The sequence below is a fragment of the Hordeum vulgare genome, chromosome 6H (assembly GCF_904849725.1).
Source record: "Hordeum vulgare subsp. vulgare chromosome 6H, MorexV3_pseudomolecules_assembly, whole genome shotgun sequence".
In the NCBI taxonomy this organism is placed as follows: Eukaryota; Viridiplantae; Streptophyta; class Magnoliopsida; order Poales; family Poaceae; genus Hordeum; species Hordeum vulgare.
Window position 1 is genome coordinate 94768459 of NC_058523.1, and position 19118 is coordinate 94787576.

Genomic DNA, 19118 nt, shown 5'->3' on the forward strand with positions numbered 1-19118 from the left:
CGAAAAATTTCGTCCAATTTTGAGAATTTTTATTTCTGCACAAAAATAACACCAAGGTAATTCTGCTGAAAACAACGTTAGTCCGTGTTAGTTTCACTCAAATCATGCAAATTAGAGTCCAAAGCAAGAGCAAACATGTTTGGAAAAGTAGATACGTTTGGGACGTACCACAAATCACTATGGAACCATATGTATATGATAGACTACTCACACATCATCATGGAGGCAACAAGGTTGATGTAGAAGCCCTCTCTAATCAATTCGCCCTCCGACAGAGTACCAAAAAATGCCTCACGATGGGATCACAGAATAATAGATACTTGCAGCGCCGAAAAAATTGTTTTGGCTTGCTCTCTAGGTGTTTCAAAATATTTGGTAATTTATAGCGCTGGAATTATGTCATATGAAGCTACATGGGGCCCACAAGACACCAGGACGCGTCATGTTCCCTTGTTGTCTCCTCGTAGATTTCTCGTCCTCCCCCGAAGCTTATAGGGTGTCTTCCGGTGCAGAAAAATCGTCAATTTTTTTATCACGTTTGGACTCCGCTTGGTATTGATTTTTGAAAAACCCAAAAATCAGGCAAAAAACAACAACTGACACTCGACACTATGTTAATAGGTTAATCGCAAAAATGATATAAAATTGCATATACAATATCTAAGATTGATAAAATAATAACATGAAACAATTAAAAATTATAGATACGTTGAAGACGTATGAACGACGTGCGACGAGGGTGGGGGAAGGGGAAGCAAGGCAACATGCGACGAGGGTGGGGGAAGCAAGGGGGCATGCGACAAGGGTGGGGGAATGGGGAACAAGGTGGCGTGCGGCTGGGGTGAGGAAAGGGGGAGCAAGGCGACATGCGATGAGGGTGAGCCAAGGCGGAGCAAGGCGACATGCGGGAGGGGTGAGGAAAGGGTGAGCAAGACCGACGTTAAAAAGAAGGAAAACGATTAGGATCAACCGGTTGGTTTCTTTATCTTGTAAACCTCCTCCTTCACCTGCCACGTGCCGTGTCGTCCACCGGTTCCCCGGCCTTATCTCTCCACCGGCGAAGCTGTCTCCTCCACCTGTTTCTTTTCTTCTCCTTTCCAATCTCATTCATCCTGACTGCCAAAGGAGATGATCCGTGGAGAGCATCACCATAGCACCTAGGAATCGACACGGGCTACTGTCGGCCATCGCCTTGATGCATTCGTCGGCCTCGACGGATCCGCCGTCGCCGTCGCGCTGTAGTGGAGTTTTCGCCGATGGGCAACAGGGAGTTGCTATGGAGCTTCTACCGGGCAACGGTCTGGCCATGAAGCTCCAACGCACGATGGGGCGTTGCTGTGAAGCTTTCACCGGAGACCGCCGCGCGGTGGGTGGTGCTGAACTGAAGCTTTTCGTCGGCGGTTGTCAAGGAGCTGCAGTGAAGCATCGCCCGTGGTCGTTGGCTGCTGCGATGGAACCCGCCGCCCCGGCTGCGGCTGGAGTGAAACGTCGCCGGAGTTGCAATGAAGCGTCACCGGAGCCGGTGAAGCTTCGACGAAGTTGCAATGAAGCGTCGCGAGCGTTGCAATGGAGCGTCGCCGGGTCCAGTCGATTTTGCGCAGCGCTGCAACGGAGCTGTAACCATGAGAACGTCTAATCATGCGGTTGGAAGCGTCTGATCGTACGGTGCCAACCCGACTGATTTCCTCGGTTGATCCGTACCACACGCCTAAAAAGAAAGGGACAAGAGCATGATGACAAAAAGGAGGAAGAAGTAGACTGTAGATTATGTTGAAAATTCTGAAAGGACCATTTGTAAAATTACCATAATGGCAATCTTTTTTCGGACGAAGGGAGTACTATATAAAAGATTTCAAGATTATCAAAACTGACACTTATAAATATTACTGTACACTTATATACTGTAGAAATAAAAAAAACATACTTATATGCCATCTCCTGGCCGTGCCCGAACCCACCCCCATCGGCCCATCCCTTGTCCGCTCCTCCTCCCGACCCAGGTGCTCCGCCTACCTAGGGCATCCGCATCCTCCCCTCTACCCCCCGCGATCGGGACACCCCCCGCCGGCGAGCGATGTTGCCCCCTCCGCGCCGCGGCCCGGCGTACAAGACCAAGATGTGCGCCCTGTGGCAGAACGGCAACTGCGACCGCGAGCTCTGCAGCTTCGCCCACGGCACGGCCGAGCTCCGCCGGCCCCCCTCCTCCCGGCCCACCTTCCCGCCCCACCACGCCGGTACTTATGCGCACCCCCTCTCCCCTTGCCCGCCACCCCATTGCCCCCTCCTGTTCGGTCGCCTGTCGTTTCCCCCCGAGATCCTCGCCTGGGGTTTAGGGTTTCTGTCGTAGCGAGATGCGGGGAGGGTCGGATGCTGCGGAATTCTCTTGACTTTCATGGTAGTTACGGTGTAGATCTACGGATATCTAGATGCAGGATTCAATGTCGGGAAATCTAGGGTAGGGAATACCGCCAGAGATGGCTGAATGCTGGAAAGATTGGGTTTTGGATCCCACCAAGAGTGGTCCTTCGCAAAATTCAGGTGATTTGCGTCTTAGTGAAATGAAACGGTTACTGCTGAAGAACACTCTGGTCATTACCAGGTGTTTGCCCGTCACACGAATGGCAAGTTACTGATCATTAATACTGCAAATTGTTGGTTTTGTTACATGAGGAGATCCGGTTGACTAGAAGGAAGTATTTATGAGAATTTGCCCATGCTAGTCCTTCAGAAGGAATGAAGTGTCTGAATTGGATTATTTATGGACGGACGTTTTTGGAGCATTTTTATATGTTGTACGCGACATCATGTTAAGAAGATATTTTTTGTGCTTGCTGCATGATTCATTTAATTTATGTGTTTCATGTGTTGTGGCTTATTGTGCTTGCGTGGTTTACTATAATTTTCATACTACTGTTTGAATTGAACATCAGCTGCTGCAGATAGATAACAATTGAGTAATCATTCTAACAACTGGAAGCTTGTTGCAGAACTAGGTGGCATTCTTATTGGTTTTCTTTTGATTTAACTGTCATCACAAATTTATTAGACTCGACTGCTGCCAGAGGATAACATGGCCTTTTCCATAGATTTCTTCGATTGGTATTTCGACGATTTGTCGTGAGCATTAAATGCTTGGGCTGTATCAGAAGGTGAACCATTGAGGGTCTTGGCCTCCTTTGATTGATGCCCGTAATGTGTTCGATGTGCTATGATTATGGCAGAGTCCACTGAATGATTAGCAAGTTTTGCAATGAACCGATTCGCATATCTTTTGATCATGGCACATCAACTAGTTTCATTGGGAAGTATTCTTATCGCTGGCAATCCAAGTATTTGCCATCCCTTGCCGAAGATATCTGGACAAATGCTAGTACATATATATGGTGATATCAGGATTATGGCAGACCTTATCATAATTGCTGTATGGGCTGTTGATGGAGCTTCCCTCGATTTCACTTCAGATGATCAACATTATGAGTATTGGTATTATTATCCTAATGGATGCATCATTGTATCTTGGTGTCTGCTTGCGTATTATTTTTTGGCGTCGCTTTTTTTTGCGTGCCTAATGACATTATTCTGGAGCTGCTGCTACTTATTGCTAATTGAATAATCTTGTAGATCAAGTTCGTGGTAAGCTTGGCAGGCTTATGGGTGTCCTTTTTTCCTTATCGCTCCATTTTACTTTGTTGACATGAGCTCTTCCTTGTATAAAACTTGTAAACCTTCATTTCTTTTAGGGAGAAGAGATTATAGAGGGGGTGATTTCAGAGGCAGGATTGAAAGGAGGTTCTCACCTCGCAGGAGACATTCCCCTGGAAGAGATTTCAGGGGTCATCGTTCCCTTCATGATCGAAGGCCAACTTCTCGAGAAAGGGGTAAACAAACTCTCTCTCTCTCTCTCTCACACACACACACACACACACACACACACACACACAGCCGTTCACTTCTACGTTCTGCTTGCTCCTGCTATACGTTCTTATTTGTAATTTTGCTTGCAGAGTCTAGCTTTTCACGGTCTCCCAGCAGGAAGAGGTATATATTGCAGTTCAACATATGTTCTTGTTTTTTGGAGCCATTTAATTGTAAAAATACTTTGAACACATTAGTATTTTAAAGTCATATTGTATTCTTATATGCTTAATTATTATCAACATAGCAGATAACTATGATTTGTTCCAATCTAAATGGAATGCAATGCAGTACACTTCACTGCAGTTTCAGTGGATTTTGGGGTTTACTAGATATGTTCTATCTGTCTTGAATATGCGCAAGTCATGTTTATCTTGTAATTTACTCTTCATGTTATCTTCTATCTTTCAGTGAGAGGAGGCATGAAAAGAAGATGGATGATGGAGAAACCAACTCATCTAAGAGTTCTCCTATCTCTGATAATAATGATAGGAAAAAGGAAAAAGTAACTAGTGGTGACGAGAAAGAAGATTATGAAAAGGAGGTATGAGCCTTTCAGCAGTGTGTAATACAGTTTATAGATCACATGCACCTTTGTCACATTTTTCCATATTGAACTTCTGAATTTTCAAAATTTGAATATTGTGCAGCTGAAACAAGTTAGATCAGATATGGAGGCTTTGCGTGACGATAAATCTCATCTTGAGGTCAGTTTTTGTTTCAATGCAATGTTGTGTATTGTTACACATTCCACCCAGAAATGTGTTTTTTTTGCCAAACATGGGAGTCCATCTTGTTGACAAGGCTATATTTATGTGGGAGACTATTCATGTCCAGAATATCATATTTCTTGAACATAGCTAGTACCATGCTAAAAGATTAAAGTATTATTTATGCCCTTCTTTCCTTTACATCGGCTGACCTAAAGTCTTGACTCCGTGCTCTAATTAACACTTACTCTGTAGATTGTTTTGGATGAGAAAATGGACGAAGTGCGCAGGATTTCTAGCCAAGTAAGTGACCTTGATCAGCAGCTGAGGAGGGAGAAAGAGGAATGTCATAGGTATCTAAGCAACACCTGCGCATGCTAATTTGGTCATTTATTGTTATTATTATTTATCAATAGCTAGGTGGTTTTATTATGTATACATCCTGTTCTCATATTGAGTTATGATTCCAATGTAGAATGACATCAAAAATGAAGAAATTCCTAAAAGCCCATGTCCGTTTTATGAAAGCTCGGGAGGAGTTGAAAAGGTGCATACGTCATGTTAAATCTTCTAACGAAACACATTCTTGGCTTGCTTACATCACTATATTCTATCTTTCCATGACTTGTGAATTTGTAGCTAAGTATTGACTATTGGAGTTGTGTAGGTCACAAGCTCGTTTTGAGAGACTTGGTGATATGCTTGCTTCAGAAATTTTAAAGCGTGGTGCTAATGAAGAAGCTTCCAGCGTCCATGCTGATGAAGATCTAAATGGTCCTTATGAAAGGAGTCCAAATGCTACTGCAGCTAAAAGGAGATCAATCCCATACTCAACTAGTGATGAGGCAAAAGCTGGTAGGTTGCTTGGTTTCTTGGGATGATTATATATATACTGCTGAAGAACATATGATGATCAGTACAATGTGAATCTCGTACATTTTTTCCTTCCATATGCATCTTAACATGTTTAAGCAACCCATCTTATTAAGCAATAGCCAAAGGTTCCCACTATGTTAATCTTAAGCATTAAATATATGTGATTAATTACTATGTAGAAAGACTGGACGGAGTATATTTTCTTTCGCATTATCGATATTTCATTCTGTACATTATTGCTGAAATATGTTCCTATCATATTGCTTGTATACTTACATCTAATATTTTGTCCGTTTTTTCAGCTAAGAAAAGAAGAGAGCGAGACTCTGATATAATTATTAGGTCAGATAAATATAGGTCAGAAGGCGATATTACAGACTATGATAAAACAAGTAAGGGTAGCGATGGAATAAAATCTATATATTTGAAGAAGAGACTCTGGGAAGATGAAAGGAATAAGCTTGGAAATGCTGCCTCTTCTGCAGACCAGGTCCAGTATTTCCCCGTGCCATCTTAGTTATGTGTTAAAATGTTATATCGTGATTGCTGGCTTGTTTATTACCCACATGCCATCTCAGTTTTGTGTTAAATGTCAGATTTGTGATTGCTGGCTTGTTTATAAGTAACGTGTGAACCTCATAGCTTCCCCTCATTGTCGAGTCGCTAGACTATTAGCAATGAATCATCTTGATAAATAAATTCTGCATGCTACGAACGAATACTTTAATGAGTAGATATTTTCAAACTTACAGGTGAAAGATTCTTCAGTGAAGCACCCTTTGCCCTCCACTGGCATGGCTGCTCGTGCCTTATACGACCTTAACGAGGCAGTTGAACTGGATGATAGAAACGAACAGATAGATGCGTTGCTAGAAAACGATGTTGACGACAGGACTAGATCGCCTGTTATGCCCCCACAACCTCCAGTGGGCCAAAGTGCCTATGTGCAGGTGACTATCCTCCAAGAAACCGCCAGCCTGTTTGTCATGCACACTAAATAAGAACATGACATTGCTCATTTATATTCTCGTCCCATCTATATTTCCTAACAAGAATATTTATTGGTTTGCATACGACGAACATGCATGCTCACAGTTTGTTGCATCTTCTTTCCCAGTACGAGGACCTCGACGAGGAAGTGTATGTGGACGTATAAGCGGAGCGCCGAGTTGGATAATGATAAATGACGCGATGGTGGCGGCTAGCGTAATACACCAGTTTGCTTGTGGGAGTTCGAAGACTGTTATTAGCATTTCCGTGTACAAAGTGGCATCTTTGGTGTTTTTAGCATAATATATCTATCTATTTGATATATATATTGGGTGTTTTTAGCCTTTTACTCAGAATCCTCCTCTTTTTTGTGATATATATATATATTGGGTGTTTTTAGCCTTCTCCGTGGAACTTAACTTATTTTGTTGAATGGCAACTATGCACCTTTGATTTGATTTTGTCAGTGACGTTTCTAGGCATTTGTGATTTGTTTGTCATCCCCGAAGCCAATCAGCCCAGTACGGGTGACTCGTGCATTTTCTATAGCTCGTTGTGGTGGATTATGGTAAACTATCTAGATTTTGTTTCAGTATGCAGCAATTTGATCATATGTCTAGCCTTTTTTTCCAACTTGCTCGTGAGTTCGAAGTTTTCTCTCTCATAAGCTATATGCACAAGCACATTATTTCTGGAAATAAAACACAATACTTACTGGTCACACTGCATCTCTTGCGCCGTCGGTCGTCACGTGCCCTTGAGGCTCCTTGAGGGAGAGCCGGAGAGCTTCTCGTGCCGTGCTTAAGGCGGGCAACACATACATCATGGAGGGGACATGTTTGCCCCTTTGAGGCGGAACAGGGCACACTGCATCTCTTGCGTCGTCGGTTGTCATGTGCCTCCTCGAGGGAGAGTCGGAGAACTTCTCGGGTGTGCTTAAGGCCGGCAATGTGTACATCATGGAGTGCTTAAGGCCGGCAATGTGTACATCATGGAGTGCTTAAGGCTGGCAATGTGTACATCGTGGAGTGGACATGTTGACCCCTTTGAGGATGCGGCCTGGACGTTGCATCGCTGCTGCGCTATGAGACACTATCATTGACGCTATGAGGATGATGTTGAGCGCCTTGGAGGACGCTGACAATGATAAGGATAATGCGATGGTCTCTTTGTTGTGAATCGGAGGTGTGCCGAAGGTATGAGAGTTCGGATTGATTTAGAGAATCACTGGAGGTACCTGAGCTCTTTGCTAGGGATCGAGGATTTAGGTAGAAGAGCTTCTACACCCCATTTCAATAGCATTCATCACCCTAACATTGCATATGGCGACATTGTAAGACAATCTTCGACCATTCATCTACAAGCAATGCGGCGGCACCCCGCACCATATCGATTAACATGGTATTATTTTTCCAACGTTTGATAGTTCATTCTAGGATTTAATTTGGAACATAGTAATTCAAGCATAGAAAGCGTACAACCAGTTGATGCGAGCAAATTAAATCTACTTCCTCTGTTCCTAAATATTTGTTGTTGAAGAGGACTAGATTAGTTCTTCACAACAACAAATATTATGATACAGAAGGAGTACAATACATAGTAGTGGTAGCCAACACAAGATGCTAAATTTTTGTTCTTCTCTTAGAGCTGAGAGGTCAATCCCCCGTCTGGGTTCGTTTATGTACAATTCCTTTGCTACTCATGTGGCATCAAACATTCATTGATTTAAGTTTGTGTGATTTACTAATTCTATAGGATTTAACATGACATGTTACTTCAATCTTGAGTTTTCATATTACTATCAAAATCCTGCAAATAAAAGAGACCCTAAATATACAAAAAAGAAAAATATCACATAGAAGAAGGCCTAAACCAACCAGTTGAGCATTTTGGAGCTCGACCTTCATGGAGGCTGAAAGTTTTGAAAAATTCAAAAATCAAACTTTCCAGTTTAAGAGAATTCTGAAAAATTGTGCAAGTATACAAGGATGTTATGTATACGTGTGTAAAATTTCAGGATATAATACACTGAAATACGATTTATGAAAAATAAAAATTCACAGAATGTGAGGATGAATAGTGCTAAGAAGCATTAGAGCATCTCTAGTAGAACCCTCAAACCCTCAAACCCTTAAAAATAACCGCCTTTTTACATTTTTCATCGAAAAAACGGCGTAGACTAGAACCCTTAAACCCTTAAACCCGTAAAAAAATTTAGAGGTCGAACCCTCAAACCCCTTCCCAGCCTGTAGAAGTGAGGGTTGGGGGGAAAACTGCCCCCAACCCGCACTCATTTTCCCACATCGCGTGGGAGGAAGTTGGTTCCCGCGTGCGGGAGGAATCCGCAGCGGCCGCCGCCAGCCCGCCGCCCTCCGCGCTCCAGCCGTCGCCCCGCCGCCCCGGCCCCGGCCCCGCCGCCCCTCTGCGCCCAGGCCCAGGCCCCGGCCCCGCCGCCCCTCTGCGCCCAGGCCCCGGCCCCGCGCTCCAGCCGCCGCCGTCGCGCCCGCCGCGCCCCCGCCCGCCGCCGCCGCGCCTGCCGCCGCCCCCCGCGCTCCAGCCGTCGCGCCTGCCGCGCCTGCCGCCGCCCCCCGCGCTCCAGCCGTCGCGCCTGCCGCCGCGCCCTCGCCCGCCGCCGTCGCCCCCCGCGCTCCAGCCGCGGCCGCGCCTGCCGCGGCCGCCCGTCGAGAAGGGCCGCGGCGCCCGGCGGAGCTCCACCGCGCGGTACGCCAGGGAGACGGCCTCGTCCAGGCAGCGCGAGCGCGAGCTCCTCCGCGAGCGCGAGCTCCTCCGCGGCTGAAGTCATTTTTGTATCCTCTGTTCCTCCCCATGCATGTTCATGGTGTTCAAAACTAGGCTATAAGGGTTGAGTTTGAGGGTTCTTGTCTTTGCCTTTGTTTTTCAACCCTTAAAAGTGTCAAAAATGGCCAATTCTCAACCCTTAAAACTGATTTTGGATTTAAGGGTTTGAGGGTTCTCCTAGAGATGCTCTTACATTTGTTCTTTGTGTGTAGCACTAATTTTAATGTATTTTGTCCTGATTTTTTTTTTACGAATTTATGATTTGGCTTCGGCAGATGTTTAGGGTCGGCATCGTTTTGTGGTGTAGGGGCGGTGCCTCGTTCAACAATGTCTCCCCGGCGTCAGTCCCATCTTGACGACGATGTCGAGAAGCTAGTGGGAGTAGTGTGGTTTTTGAGAATTTCTTTTTTGTGTGGAGATCTCTGGATTGTCAAGGAGCTTCATCGAAGGTTATTCCTTCTTCTTTGTCTTCTGCATGGATGTGGTCTTCTAGACCCGTTCGACGACTTACCATTTGTAACCAATAATGTCAGGCTGGCTCAGGGTGGAGCGGCAGCGGTGGGGCGCCGTCGACGCAGTCTGGAGGTTGAAAACGAACGGCATCTCAAGAATTTCGTTGTAATTTTCGTTTTTGTTGGGGTGCTTTATACCGTTCGATGGGTGTTTCTTTGAATGCCAGGAAAAGACATGGGAAAAGAAAGGATTAAATTTCCGGTGTATATGAAAAAAAAAATACCCGGCTGTAGTGGGTTGGCCTGCAATTTGCGGTACATGTACAGGCCCGGCGCAGTTCTTCCTTCCTTGATTCTCCCCGTTAAACAGATCTAGGGCATGTGAGAGAGGGAGGGATACTTTCTCCGGGGTTAATCGGAGGCGACGGATGGGCCGCCGCCGGCCGGGCGCCGACGCAGCCGAGACCCCTCGTCGCGCCTCGGCCATGCTCTCATCCAAAGGCGCCGCGTGGTGCCGCATCATCGTCGTATGCAACGGAGAGCCGCCACGCTGATTCGTCCTCGGCGGCTCGTCTTTCTGCATCATCGCGTCCTGTGAGGTTTCCGAGGAGGCGGGGAAACAGAAATCAGTTTCCTCGACCTGCAAACGGAAATCCCCCTGAAGGCTGAAGGCTTCGGTACGAGTCTCTCTCGTTTTCGTTCTCCGGGTTGCAGCCGGAAGCGGAGATCGATCAGTTATATTATATATATGCCCGAGCGGTCACCACCGAACCCATAAGATTCATCAGTGGAGACCAGCTACGACGCCGACCGCCCCACTCCCGCTGGCTACTTTTCTCTGTCCTCTTCTTCGCTAATCTGCACAATGGTGGTGCGTTCCCTCTTGCCTTATCCCTAGAGGATCCGCAAAATGGTGTTAATAGTGACCTATAATAGCTAATCAATTTTTTCCCTAATGTGAGCGCTGTCTTTTTATTCGTGTACATTTTATATACTAGTGCAAAAGAAAGAAGTTTATTCTAAAAAATTTCTGATTTTGAGGGGAACCAAGGGGTATTTCCCCCCAGAATAGTATAAAATTTGCACCATCGAGTTAAATAAAATTATATCTTTTGAGGCAGCATGGCGGAGCAATGAGTAGTTGTAGGCAAGTTTTTTTTTCTTGGTAAAGTTTTGTTTTCAGTAGTGGCTGAAATAACCTGTTTCCGAAAAATGCCAAAAATTTCGGATTTTTTCCATCCGAATTATTTGAACGAATTTTGAATTCAAACTCAAAAAGTGTTAAAGTAACTTATGTTTAGCATATTATTCAAATGAATAGGCTTCTATCGCAGTGGCCTTTTTGACAGTGGGTTTCAAACTTCTGTTTAACATATTACTAACGGATTTTTTTCCGCCCGAGTCTTCTCGAGTCACAAAATCAACTCTGATTTGTTTCTACTCTAAGTGCAGAATGACAGTTGTCCGAAGCAGGAAGACAATCGAGATGACAGGCTCAGCAACTTGCCTGAACATATTTTGCTTACCATCATTGATCGACTTGATATCCGCGAGGCTGCGAGAACCAGTGTCCTTTCTGGACGGTGGCGGCACCTCCCTTCTATGCTCTCTCAACTTGTGATAAGCGTTTGGGACTATCTAGATGCGTCGAAATGCGATAATGATGGAATTGTTCGGGGCAACGAAGCTGTGGTTAAAGCGACAAAGAGCATCCTGGCACGCAGAGATTTAAGCCGAAATACCATCCAGTTTCTGTGCATGACGTTCTTCTTGAGAGAAGATGATCCAACATCCATCGGGCATGCTGTTGCTCACGTCATGGCAACCCAGAAGGTTGAGATAGCCGAGTTCTCAATTTTGACGGAGAGACATAATATGTATTGCGACGATGATGATCTGGTCATCTACGGGCGACGATTCATGCTGTTCTTTGATGCATGCCCAAATGCATTTGGTGGTCTCACACGCCTTAACATAGAGAATTTGAGATTTGGTGAATCAGACATCCCTAACGTCCTCAACACTTGCAAACGTTTGAATCATCTACGACTGTTCAATTGTGACTCAGGAAGTTGGACCATGCTGCAAGTTGAGCACGTGCAACTCAGTGAGCTTGCTATTGTTAATTGTTCTTTTGAAAGAGTTGAGCTCAACTCACTTCAGAAACTCACACGTATCGTCTTTGAGGGTTGGATCTCTTTCGAAGATCCACTATCTTTTGGTTATGTCCCGTTGTTTGATACTGTAAGCCTCACAAATGTCAGTCTTAGTTGGCACAAGATGATCAAGTTAAGTAAGTTTCTTAGGCGTACTCCATCTGTGACACGCTTGAAACTGGGATTTAATTCTGAAAAGGTATGTCAAACTGCTTGTTTCCCTAGCCATGGTCACACTTCTTATCTGCTTAGCTCATCATGTCTTCATTTGTAGCAGATTTGGGTTCAACCAGAATGTCTGACGGAAAGTCTGGCACATGTGTTCCACCAAATAAGTTTTGTGAATCTAACTGATATGCCCGAGCGGTATGATCTCACCTGGACATTGTTCATACTTAAAGCTGCGCCAAACCTGAAGGAGCTGTACATGAGTGTATGTTCTTAGTTCTTACCTAAAGTTTGCTCTCTTCTTTCTACTGAATTTTGAAGCTTGTCATTGTTCACCTTGAATACGAATGGATGTGAATCACTTAAAATGTTTCTGTTTACCTATCTTCCTATGGCATACAGGTATGGGATCATCTGTGTGAAATGAAAACAGATGCAGAGGAGAGGAAGTCACTCTCGTACAGCGAGAATAAGGGTGCACAATGGGAATCATCTGCAACTGCTTTCCAGCATCAGAGTCTGATCACGCTCGCCATCTTTGGGTTCCAAGCTCGAGATTACATGATGAACTACGTCAGGCGTGTCATGGAAACAGCCGTCAATCTAAAGGATGTATTCTTGTATGATCGGTTGACGTGTGAAAAGTGCCGCAGCATCCCGTCGCGGTTTCCACCTAAGTGGAAGCAGGACTGTCTGGAGAAGTTTATCACAAACGGGATCAAATCGTCTGCCACAATGCATTTCCAGACCTTCGGCTATTTAAGGCCTGATCATGCTGATAAGTTGTGGTTCCTGTAGTGTTTTTAGGTTAGTTTGTGTTGAAGTTCCAGGCTGGTTGAGCCGTTCGAGCGTTTGGCCAGCGTCTGGTTCGAGCGCTTGGCCAGCGTCTGGGTCGAGGAACTGCCAGCTGTGCTATGAAGCTTGCGAATCACGTCTAACCGGTCGACCAGTTTCACCCCTTTCTTCTTAATGTAGGGGCCGAGGCAATTATCCCTACCGACGTCAAGTTTGACTTGCCACGGGTCACCATATACACCGAGGCCGACACCAAAGAAGCTAGAGAAGACGACGTCGACCTCCTCGAGGAGGCACGCGAGCTGGCGCTATCCAGAACATCGTGTATGGGGCCGAGGCAATTATCCCTACCAGCAAGTCCTGCGCCGCTACCACATCCAGCGAGTCAAGCCACTCTCAATCCGAGAGGGCGATCTGGTGAAAGTTGTCCGTCCCATGGGAGGGCCCGACCCATTCATTATCAGCAAGGCTCTGAGCAATAACGTCTACTATCTGATTGATGCTCCGAGACAGAGCGATCGTGGAACGCAGAGCTCCTTCGTCCATTTTACAACTGAACAAGTGTATGTATGTATGTATTTGCCCTACTTTCTATCAATGAACAGCCGGCACCCCAGAGTAGGATTCGGGGACTGCCTTTCCCATCCTAGTTGTGGCCCAATTATTCTTCTTCGCCGACCGCCTCCAGTCGGCCTAGCCGGCTCAGGGACTGCTGGATCACCCAAGCCCCTCCCCGGCAAAGTACCATGACTCTTCCTCCTCGACGGCTTAACCCTTGCCGGCTACAGACCACAACTTGGTTGTTCGGCCGGCAGGCGCACATGCAAAAGGGGAGGAATACATGGGAAATGTTGATAAGGGGCGGGCCAGATCCGGCCACGCTGTTTGTTTTGAAAAAAAATTCAACTTGCGAAAAGCCAAAGTACCAACACTGTGCCTCCGCCAACCCACTCCTCGCCCCGCCACATTTCGCAAGCCGTCTGGCCGGCAGGAGAAAAGGCAAAGGAGCGGGTGTAACGACTAAGATGCGGTCCTTTCCGATTTGGAGATCGAGGCCCCGAATTGAAAAGGAGCGCATCTAAGCGTTTCGTAAACATGGTAACATAGCACATACATAAATAATAGAGGAATGACAAGAAGGGATTCAAATGTCATCTCATAAATATATCAGAGTTACATCTCACATCCAAACAAGGCAATCCCGCTACGGACTACAAAATAAGGGAAATGACTATGCTACCCTGCATGCTTGCCCATGATCACGACCACGCCTCAGTCTTCTGGATAGTTCATGTACAGGCGGCCGCTCTCCTCATCGTACTGCCACGCCAGCTGCGTGCCGTCGGGATCACCTGTCTCGGGGGTACCTGAACCTGTTGGTGTTGTGAAGGAATCCGTGAGCCACGGGGACTCAGCAATCTATGACCTCGGTGCCAGAACTAGTCAAGTTATTAGGTTAGAAAGGTGGAGTATTTAGGTTGCAGCATCCTAAGCTTTATATGGTGGCTATCTTACGTAGAACTTGAATAGAGGTGGTCTATTCTAGCGGTCGATAATAGATGATCACTAAGTGATCCTGAACACCTACCTACGTCAATCATAACCCCACCGTGTTCCCGATCGAAGAGAGATCTTCGAAGGGGACAGTCACGGATACGCACACAGTTGACAATTTTATTAGCTTATGTTTAAGTTATCTATTACCGGATGTTAACAAATATTCCAAGTTGCCACATAACCGCGGGTACGGTTTTCCGAAAGATTAAACCCATCACGACTATACGCAAGGACTTAAATGGATATTTTATTAGAGAGATCTTCGAAGGGGACAGTCACGGATACGCACACAATTGGCAATTTTAGCTTATGTTTAAGTTATCTATTACCGGATGTTAACAAATATTCCAAGTTGCCACATAACCGCGGGCACGACTTTCCGAAAGATTAAACCCATGACGACTATTCTCTATTATTACTAGTTAAATGCCCGCGCGTTGCCACGGGACAACATAACAATGTTTTTTCGTTGCCCTCTTTATTCTCGGTCCACTCCTTGCTCTAGCTTTGGTATCACCACTCTACTTCAATTCATACATTTTCACTATGACGTGATAAGCTATCTCTTACTATACTTGTCATTTGTTGATTTATGGATTGGTAACACTCATATGTAGGTGCGCGTTTTTGAACTATTTGGATTTTGGACTACCAGGCTATTCAAATAAATGTTTCGTGTGATTTTCTTAAGCTCAGCTCATTGACATTGTCTGGTCAAAGCAAACACATCAAAACATATTGGTTCTGGAAAATGAAAACAAAAGATGCTCGAACTCTTACCGAAATCTAATGATGATACATTGAAACTAAAGATCAATAGTACATGCTTGTCTAACACATGAAATTTAAACCACAAAGGCATGTGAAAAAAGTAATCTAAGTGAATATTGGATGCCATGTCATTTATTTACAAAATCATAAAGTGAAGTTTCGGGACCAAGTATTGAACCAATTGGTCTTTCTATAAAAAGCTTCACAAACTCCGATGTATTTCTCCCACTTCGCTCCATTCTTGGATACCATCATTTCCGTTTCTCGACAAGAAAGTAGGGAATTTTTAGTCAAGCATGCTAGGCGGGAACAAACCTCAACCATTTTTAGCAAATTTTGGTAGAATAAAGAAGCGCACTGTCGTGTGGCTTCAATCACTTCAGTGAGGACCAGACGAGGTGCCTGATCTTTGTAATGCAGACTTGACCACCACTTGATTAATAAATTCTCTTTCTCCTCGCAAAAAATAGCATTTTCTCTGCATCTCTCACTGTCGATAATGCACGAATTAGTGAATCGAATGACAATTATATTGCTTTGGAATATATTTATCATCCAAAAGAGTATTTTCCTTCTGGAAAAAAAGAATTCGAATGCCATTTTCCAACAAACAAAGTCTGATGTCATAACAAATCCAAGTTAGTATGACTTCAAGGAATCATGTAAGGTGAATAGCAGTTATTCGGAAAACTAACATACATTTCTCTAGAAGTAGAAATACTGATTTGTAGCATTACCAAGTCAACCATCTCAAGTGCTGTAAATATAAATAGATCAGTATATGTACATATCTATAAACTTTGGCCAACAATATAATACAGAGCCTTGATGTTTTACTGCTAGGCTCTCCTATTCCAATAATCGAATCCTTGTGTAAAGTACTGCAAGACAAAAGGGATTAATTGCACTAAGCATTCTTAAATATCTATGCCCAATTATCTACTATTCTATTCAAAAAGAGATGAACACACAAGTTTTTCATTTAAAAACTGTAAGAACATGTGTGATGTTCTCACCAACAATTTTCTCAGGTGTTATGATATTTCTGTAGGAAGTCAACAATAAGCTTCTTGTTCTCCGACTACTCATTTTTCAGGGCCATCTTCTTGTCCTTTCTTTGTAGATTCCCCTTCTCCCTTATCCTTTCCCCTTGTTATGATCCTCTAGTAGTATTCCTGCCATCAATGTGCAACACTGATGAATTGTATGCTAGTAAACATGTAAGTGCAATGCATGTCCTTACCAATATACACTTTTTAATTACGCATGTCATAATGCAGTAATAGAACTTATATACCATTTCAACCACATCAACTATCATCAAATTATAGAATATTTATCTTGAAAAATTGACGGGAAGTTACCTATTAATAATTCAATACATTCCTAATGTATTTTAGGAAAACCAATTCATCAGTGTTCATGTCCGCTTGCTCAAGAACCTTTTCTTTTGATGACACGGAAGATGATCTTATATGACAAAGGATGACAAAGTGTACTCATTCACAAATTGTAGTAAGACAAGTATATGCAGCATTTTATTATTTTCAACACCTGGTAAACAGAAATCTTCGACATCCAACTCACGTTATGCATTTGATACATCACTAAGCACATCCTTCTCTGAAGTAAGTAATAATATAATTGCTTTATTCTTTTGATTGAATTAAGGAGTACAAAAGTTTTGTAACCATTTTTTCTCGACGGATACTTGCTTGGCTTCCCTCACACTACTACTTCCAATATTGTGTATAAGCTCAGATGGACTTTCATATTAATTTTTTATTTTAGAAGAATATTCATGTGTACAACGGTAGAGATCATATTCGTAGTTAACAACTGAACATTAAATCTTTCGGAGATAGCATTTATGTAGCTTGGTAGACAATCAAAGAGGTATTGCGTTAGCATGCGCATGTGAGAAATTCATTTGCTCGAGCAGAACAATTGTGATGCCTTAAAAGCCACGGATCATTCTACTCTCTCCGTTTCTAAATATTTATCTTTTTAGAGATTTCACTATGAATTGCATACGGATGTATATAGACATAATTTAGAATGTAAACTCATTCATTTTGTTTTGTATCTAGTTCATAGTTGAATCTCTAAAAAGACAAATATTTAGGAATGGAGCGAGTATGCAGCATGAAAACAAGTTAAATCAATATGAGACAATCAGGCAGTTAAGGAATGCGACCTGTATTTGTAGAAGAACTGTCCTTTTAATGTACTGGTCGCTAGAATGATATATCTGCAAACATGAAAATTGCCAAGCACTCGTATAAGTATGATGATACCGACTTGGTTATCCCATGAACCAAAACATTTCCAGAATGTTATAACAAAGACCAACAGCATAACAAAATGGTATCTTTTTTCTATATACAAAAAAGAGAGGCAGAAAACATCTCCTTGCTTCATGAAACGTGAGGCGGGAATGACAAAAAAAGAGAGGCAGAAAACATCTCCTTGCTTCATGATAAAATCAGTACTGTAACTGTTCTTCTTATCTGAAATACGAGTGTGTGTGTGGGGGGGGGGGGGGGGGGTATGGTCAACATTTAAGCAATAGCAACATATCAGATGAGTTAAATGTACCGAACATGACAAAAGCCATTAGTTATAAACTCGCTTGTTTCAAGAGGCTTACATTAGTAAGCATAGCGAAGAACTCTTTCAAAGCTTGCACCTGCAAATTACAACAGAAATACAAGACGAGATCTGAGCAGCTGCACTTAGAATCTGTTTTGAAAGTGTCTGTCATATGTAGTTAATGAAGATATGGAACTTCTTCAGAAGGAATCATACGTGTAAGTTACGGTATATATTGACAACGGGGAGTTCTAAATCAGACTTACCTCCTGTGCCGCTTTTGTATCTTTTATCAGTGACATCACACCTGGGGTGTCCAAAACTTCCTTCAAACTATGCCTATACCAAATAACAATATACAACAGAATAATCAACAACAACGTTAGGATCAAACAGAGAGCAAAGAGAAAACAGAGGACCAGGAAATACATAAACTAATCACTCGTTTAGCAAATATATATCTAGAAGTTTTGGACCAGGAAATATATATCTTTGATAATGCAGGAAAACAAGAAGAACAAAAACAAAAGATTTGATAAGAAGGCACACCATGATTTGGAGGACAAGACGAAAGGCTTTTGTAGAAAAGTAGGTTCCAAACTCAAAACATAGATTCTAAATTACCCTTGGCTACCATTGATATATATATCCTTCAAATTCTTTTTATGAAAAACAGAAAGATGGGTGCAATAAAGATGCGCCTCTGCAGATATATTGCGTATTTATGCTTAGTTGTTCAGGCCTTTTTCCGTTCTTCACCACTGCTGGTTCTGTTTCCAGGATACTAACCAATTCGAAGCCTTGTTCCTAGTGCAAGCGGGTCGTTCAGAAAATATAAAGGGTGTGATTTGATAGCTTAAGGTATATGTGACACTTTATGAGTTGAAACAAAGCTTCTTCCTCCGAGTAGACAATGAAATTAGCAGCCACCAATATAAGAGGATAAACTACAGAAAAAATAAGACGGAAAAGAGAGAGTACCTGTGATAGAACACAAACACCCACGCTGTAGTTGATCAGCAAAAGGAGAGGCGCGCCGCTCGCGGTTGTGGGAATGCAGGCGATCCCCTTCGAGGCCCGACCAAGCCAGGTCGACGGCGCTGGTGACCGTGGCTGCCGGATCCCGTGTTGCCATGGACAACCTCCTCCTTTGATGCATGCTAGATCGCTATGGCCGTGGGATCCTTGTTCATGGCGTCCTGCTCCTTGACCAGACCAGATGCAAAAAAAGAAAAAAACACAAAAATGAATTAGACTTAAGGAAACTGAAGAAATCGACAAGAAGAAAGGGGAGGAGGTAGGTCTTGGAGGATCCACCTCCTGTGGATTTGATCCGC

General features: G+C 43.7%; 2 protein-coding genes and 1 long non-coding RNA gene across 5 annotated transcripts; 2 read left to right on the forward strand and 1 right to left on the reverse strand.

Moving 5' to 3' along the window:
- Window positions 1–1952: 1952 nt before the first annotated feature.
- Window positions 1953–6949, forward strand: LOC123401393 (zinc finger CCCH domain-containing protein 13-like). 2 transcript variants are annotated; one of them, XM_045095180.1, is made up of 11 exons: window positions 1953–2234; window positions 3741–3878; window positions 4005–4038; window positions 4327–4459; window positions 4566–4622; window positions 4881–4978; window positions 5101–5172; window positions 5293–5480; window positions 5804–5991; window positions 6254–6451; window positions 6619–6949. In XM_045095180.1, the coding sequence occupies exons 1-11, from the start codon at window positions 2075–2077 to the stop codon at window positions 6655–6657; spliced, it is 1305 nt and encodes a 434-aa protein (XP_044951115.1). In that variant the 5' UTR covers window positions 1953–2074; the 3' UTR covers window positions 6658–6949. The 2 variants fall into 2 exon arrangements, with proteins under 2 accessions (XP_044951115.1, XP_044951116.1); XM_045095181.1 differs by lacking the exon at window positions 6254–6451.
- Window positions 6950–9539: 2590 nt separating this feature from the next.
- On the forward strand, window positions 9540–13510 carry LOC123404619 (F-box/FBD/LRR-repeat protein At1g16930-like). Of its 2 annotated transcripts, none has more exons than XM_045098559.1 (4): window positions 9540–10613; window positions 11195–12097; window positions 12173–12331; window positions 12469–13510. In XM_045098559.1, the coding sequence occupies exons 1-4, from the start codon at window positions 10608–10610 to the stop codon at window positions 12862–12864; spliced, it is 1464 nt and encodes a 487-aa protein (XP_044954494.1). In that variant the 5' UTR covers window positions 9540–10607; the 3' UTR covers window positions 12865–13510. The 2 variants fall into 2 exon arrangements, with proteins under 2 accessions (XP_044954494.1, XP_044954495.1); XM_045098560.1 differs by having other exon boundaries at window positions 9541–10613; window positions 12176–12331.
- A 4323-nt stretch (window positions 13511–17833) lies between these two features.
- LOC123403947 lies at window positions 17834–18784 on the reverse strand. The gene is made up of 3 exons (XR_006611596.1): window positions 18763–18784; window positions 18048–18120; window positions 17834–17878 (listed from the first exon to the last, which is right to left on the reverse strand). It is a non-coding gene; the product is annotated as an uncharacterized LOC123403947 (long non-coding RNA).
- Window positions 18785–19118: the final 334 nt, after the last annotated feature.

Coding starts and splice junctions, on each gene's coding strand:
- LOC123401393 (XM_045095180.1), top strand. CDS start 2,075: ATGTTGCCCCCTCCGCGCCGCGGCCCGGCGTACAAGACCAAGATGTGC. Junction 4,623..4,880: donor ACGATAAATCTCATCTTGAG/GTCAGTTTTTGT, acceptor CTTACTCTGTAG/ATTGTTTTGGATGAGAAAAT. Junction 6,452..6,618: donor GCCAAAGTGCCTATGTGCAG/GTGACTATCCTC, acceptor CTTCTTTCCCAG/TACGAGGACCTCGACGAGGA.
- LOC123404619 (XM_045098559.1), top strand. Junction 12,098..12,172: donor TGGGATTTAATTCTGAAAAG/GTATGTCAAACT, acceptor CTTCATTTGTAG/CAGATTTGGGTTCAACCAGA. Junction 12,332..12,468: donor TGAAGGAGCTGTACATGAGT/GTATGTTCTTAG, acceptor TATGGCATACAG/GTATGGGATCATCTGTGTGA.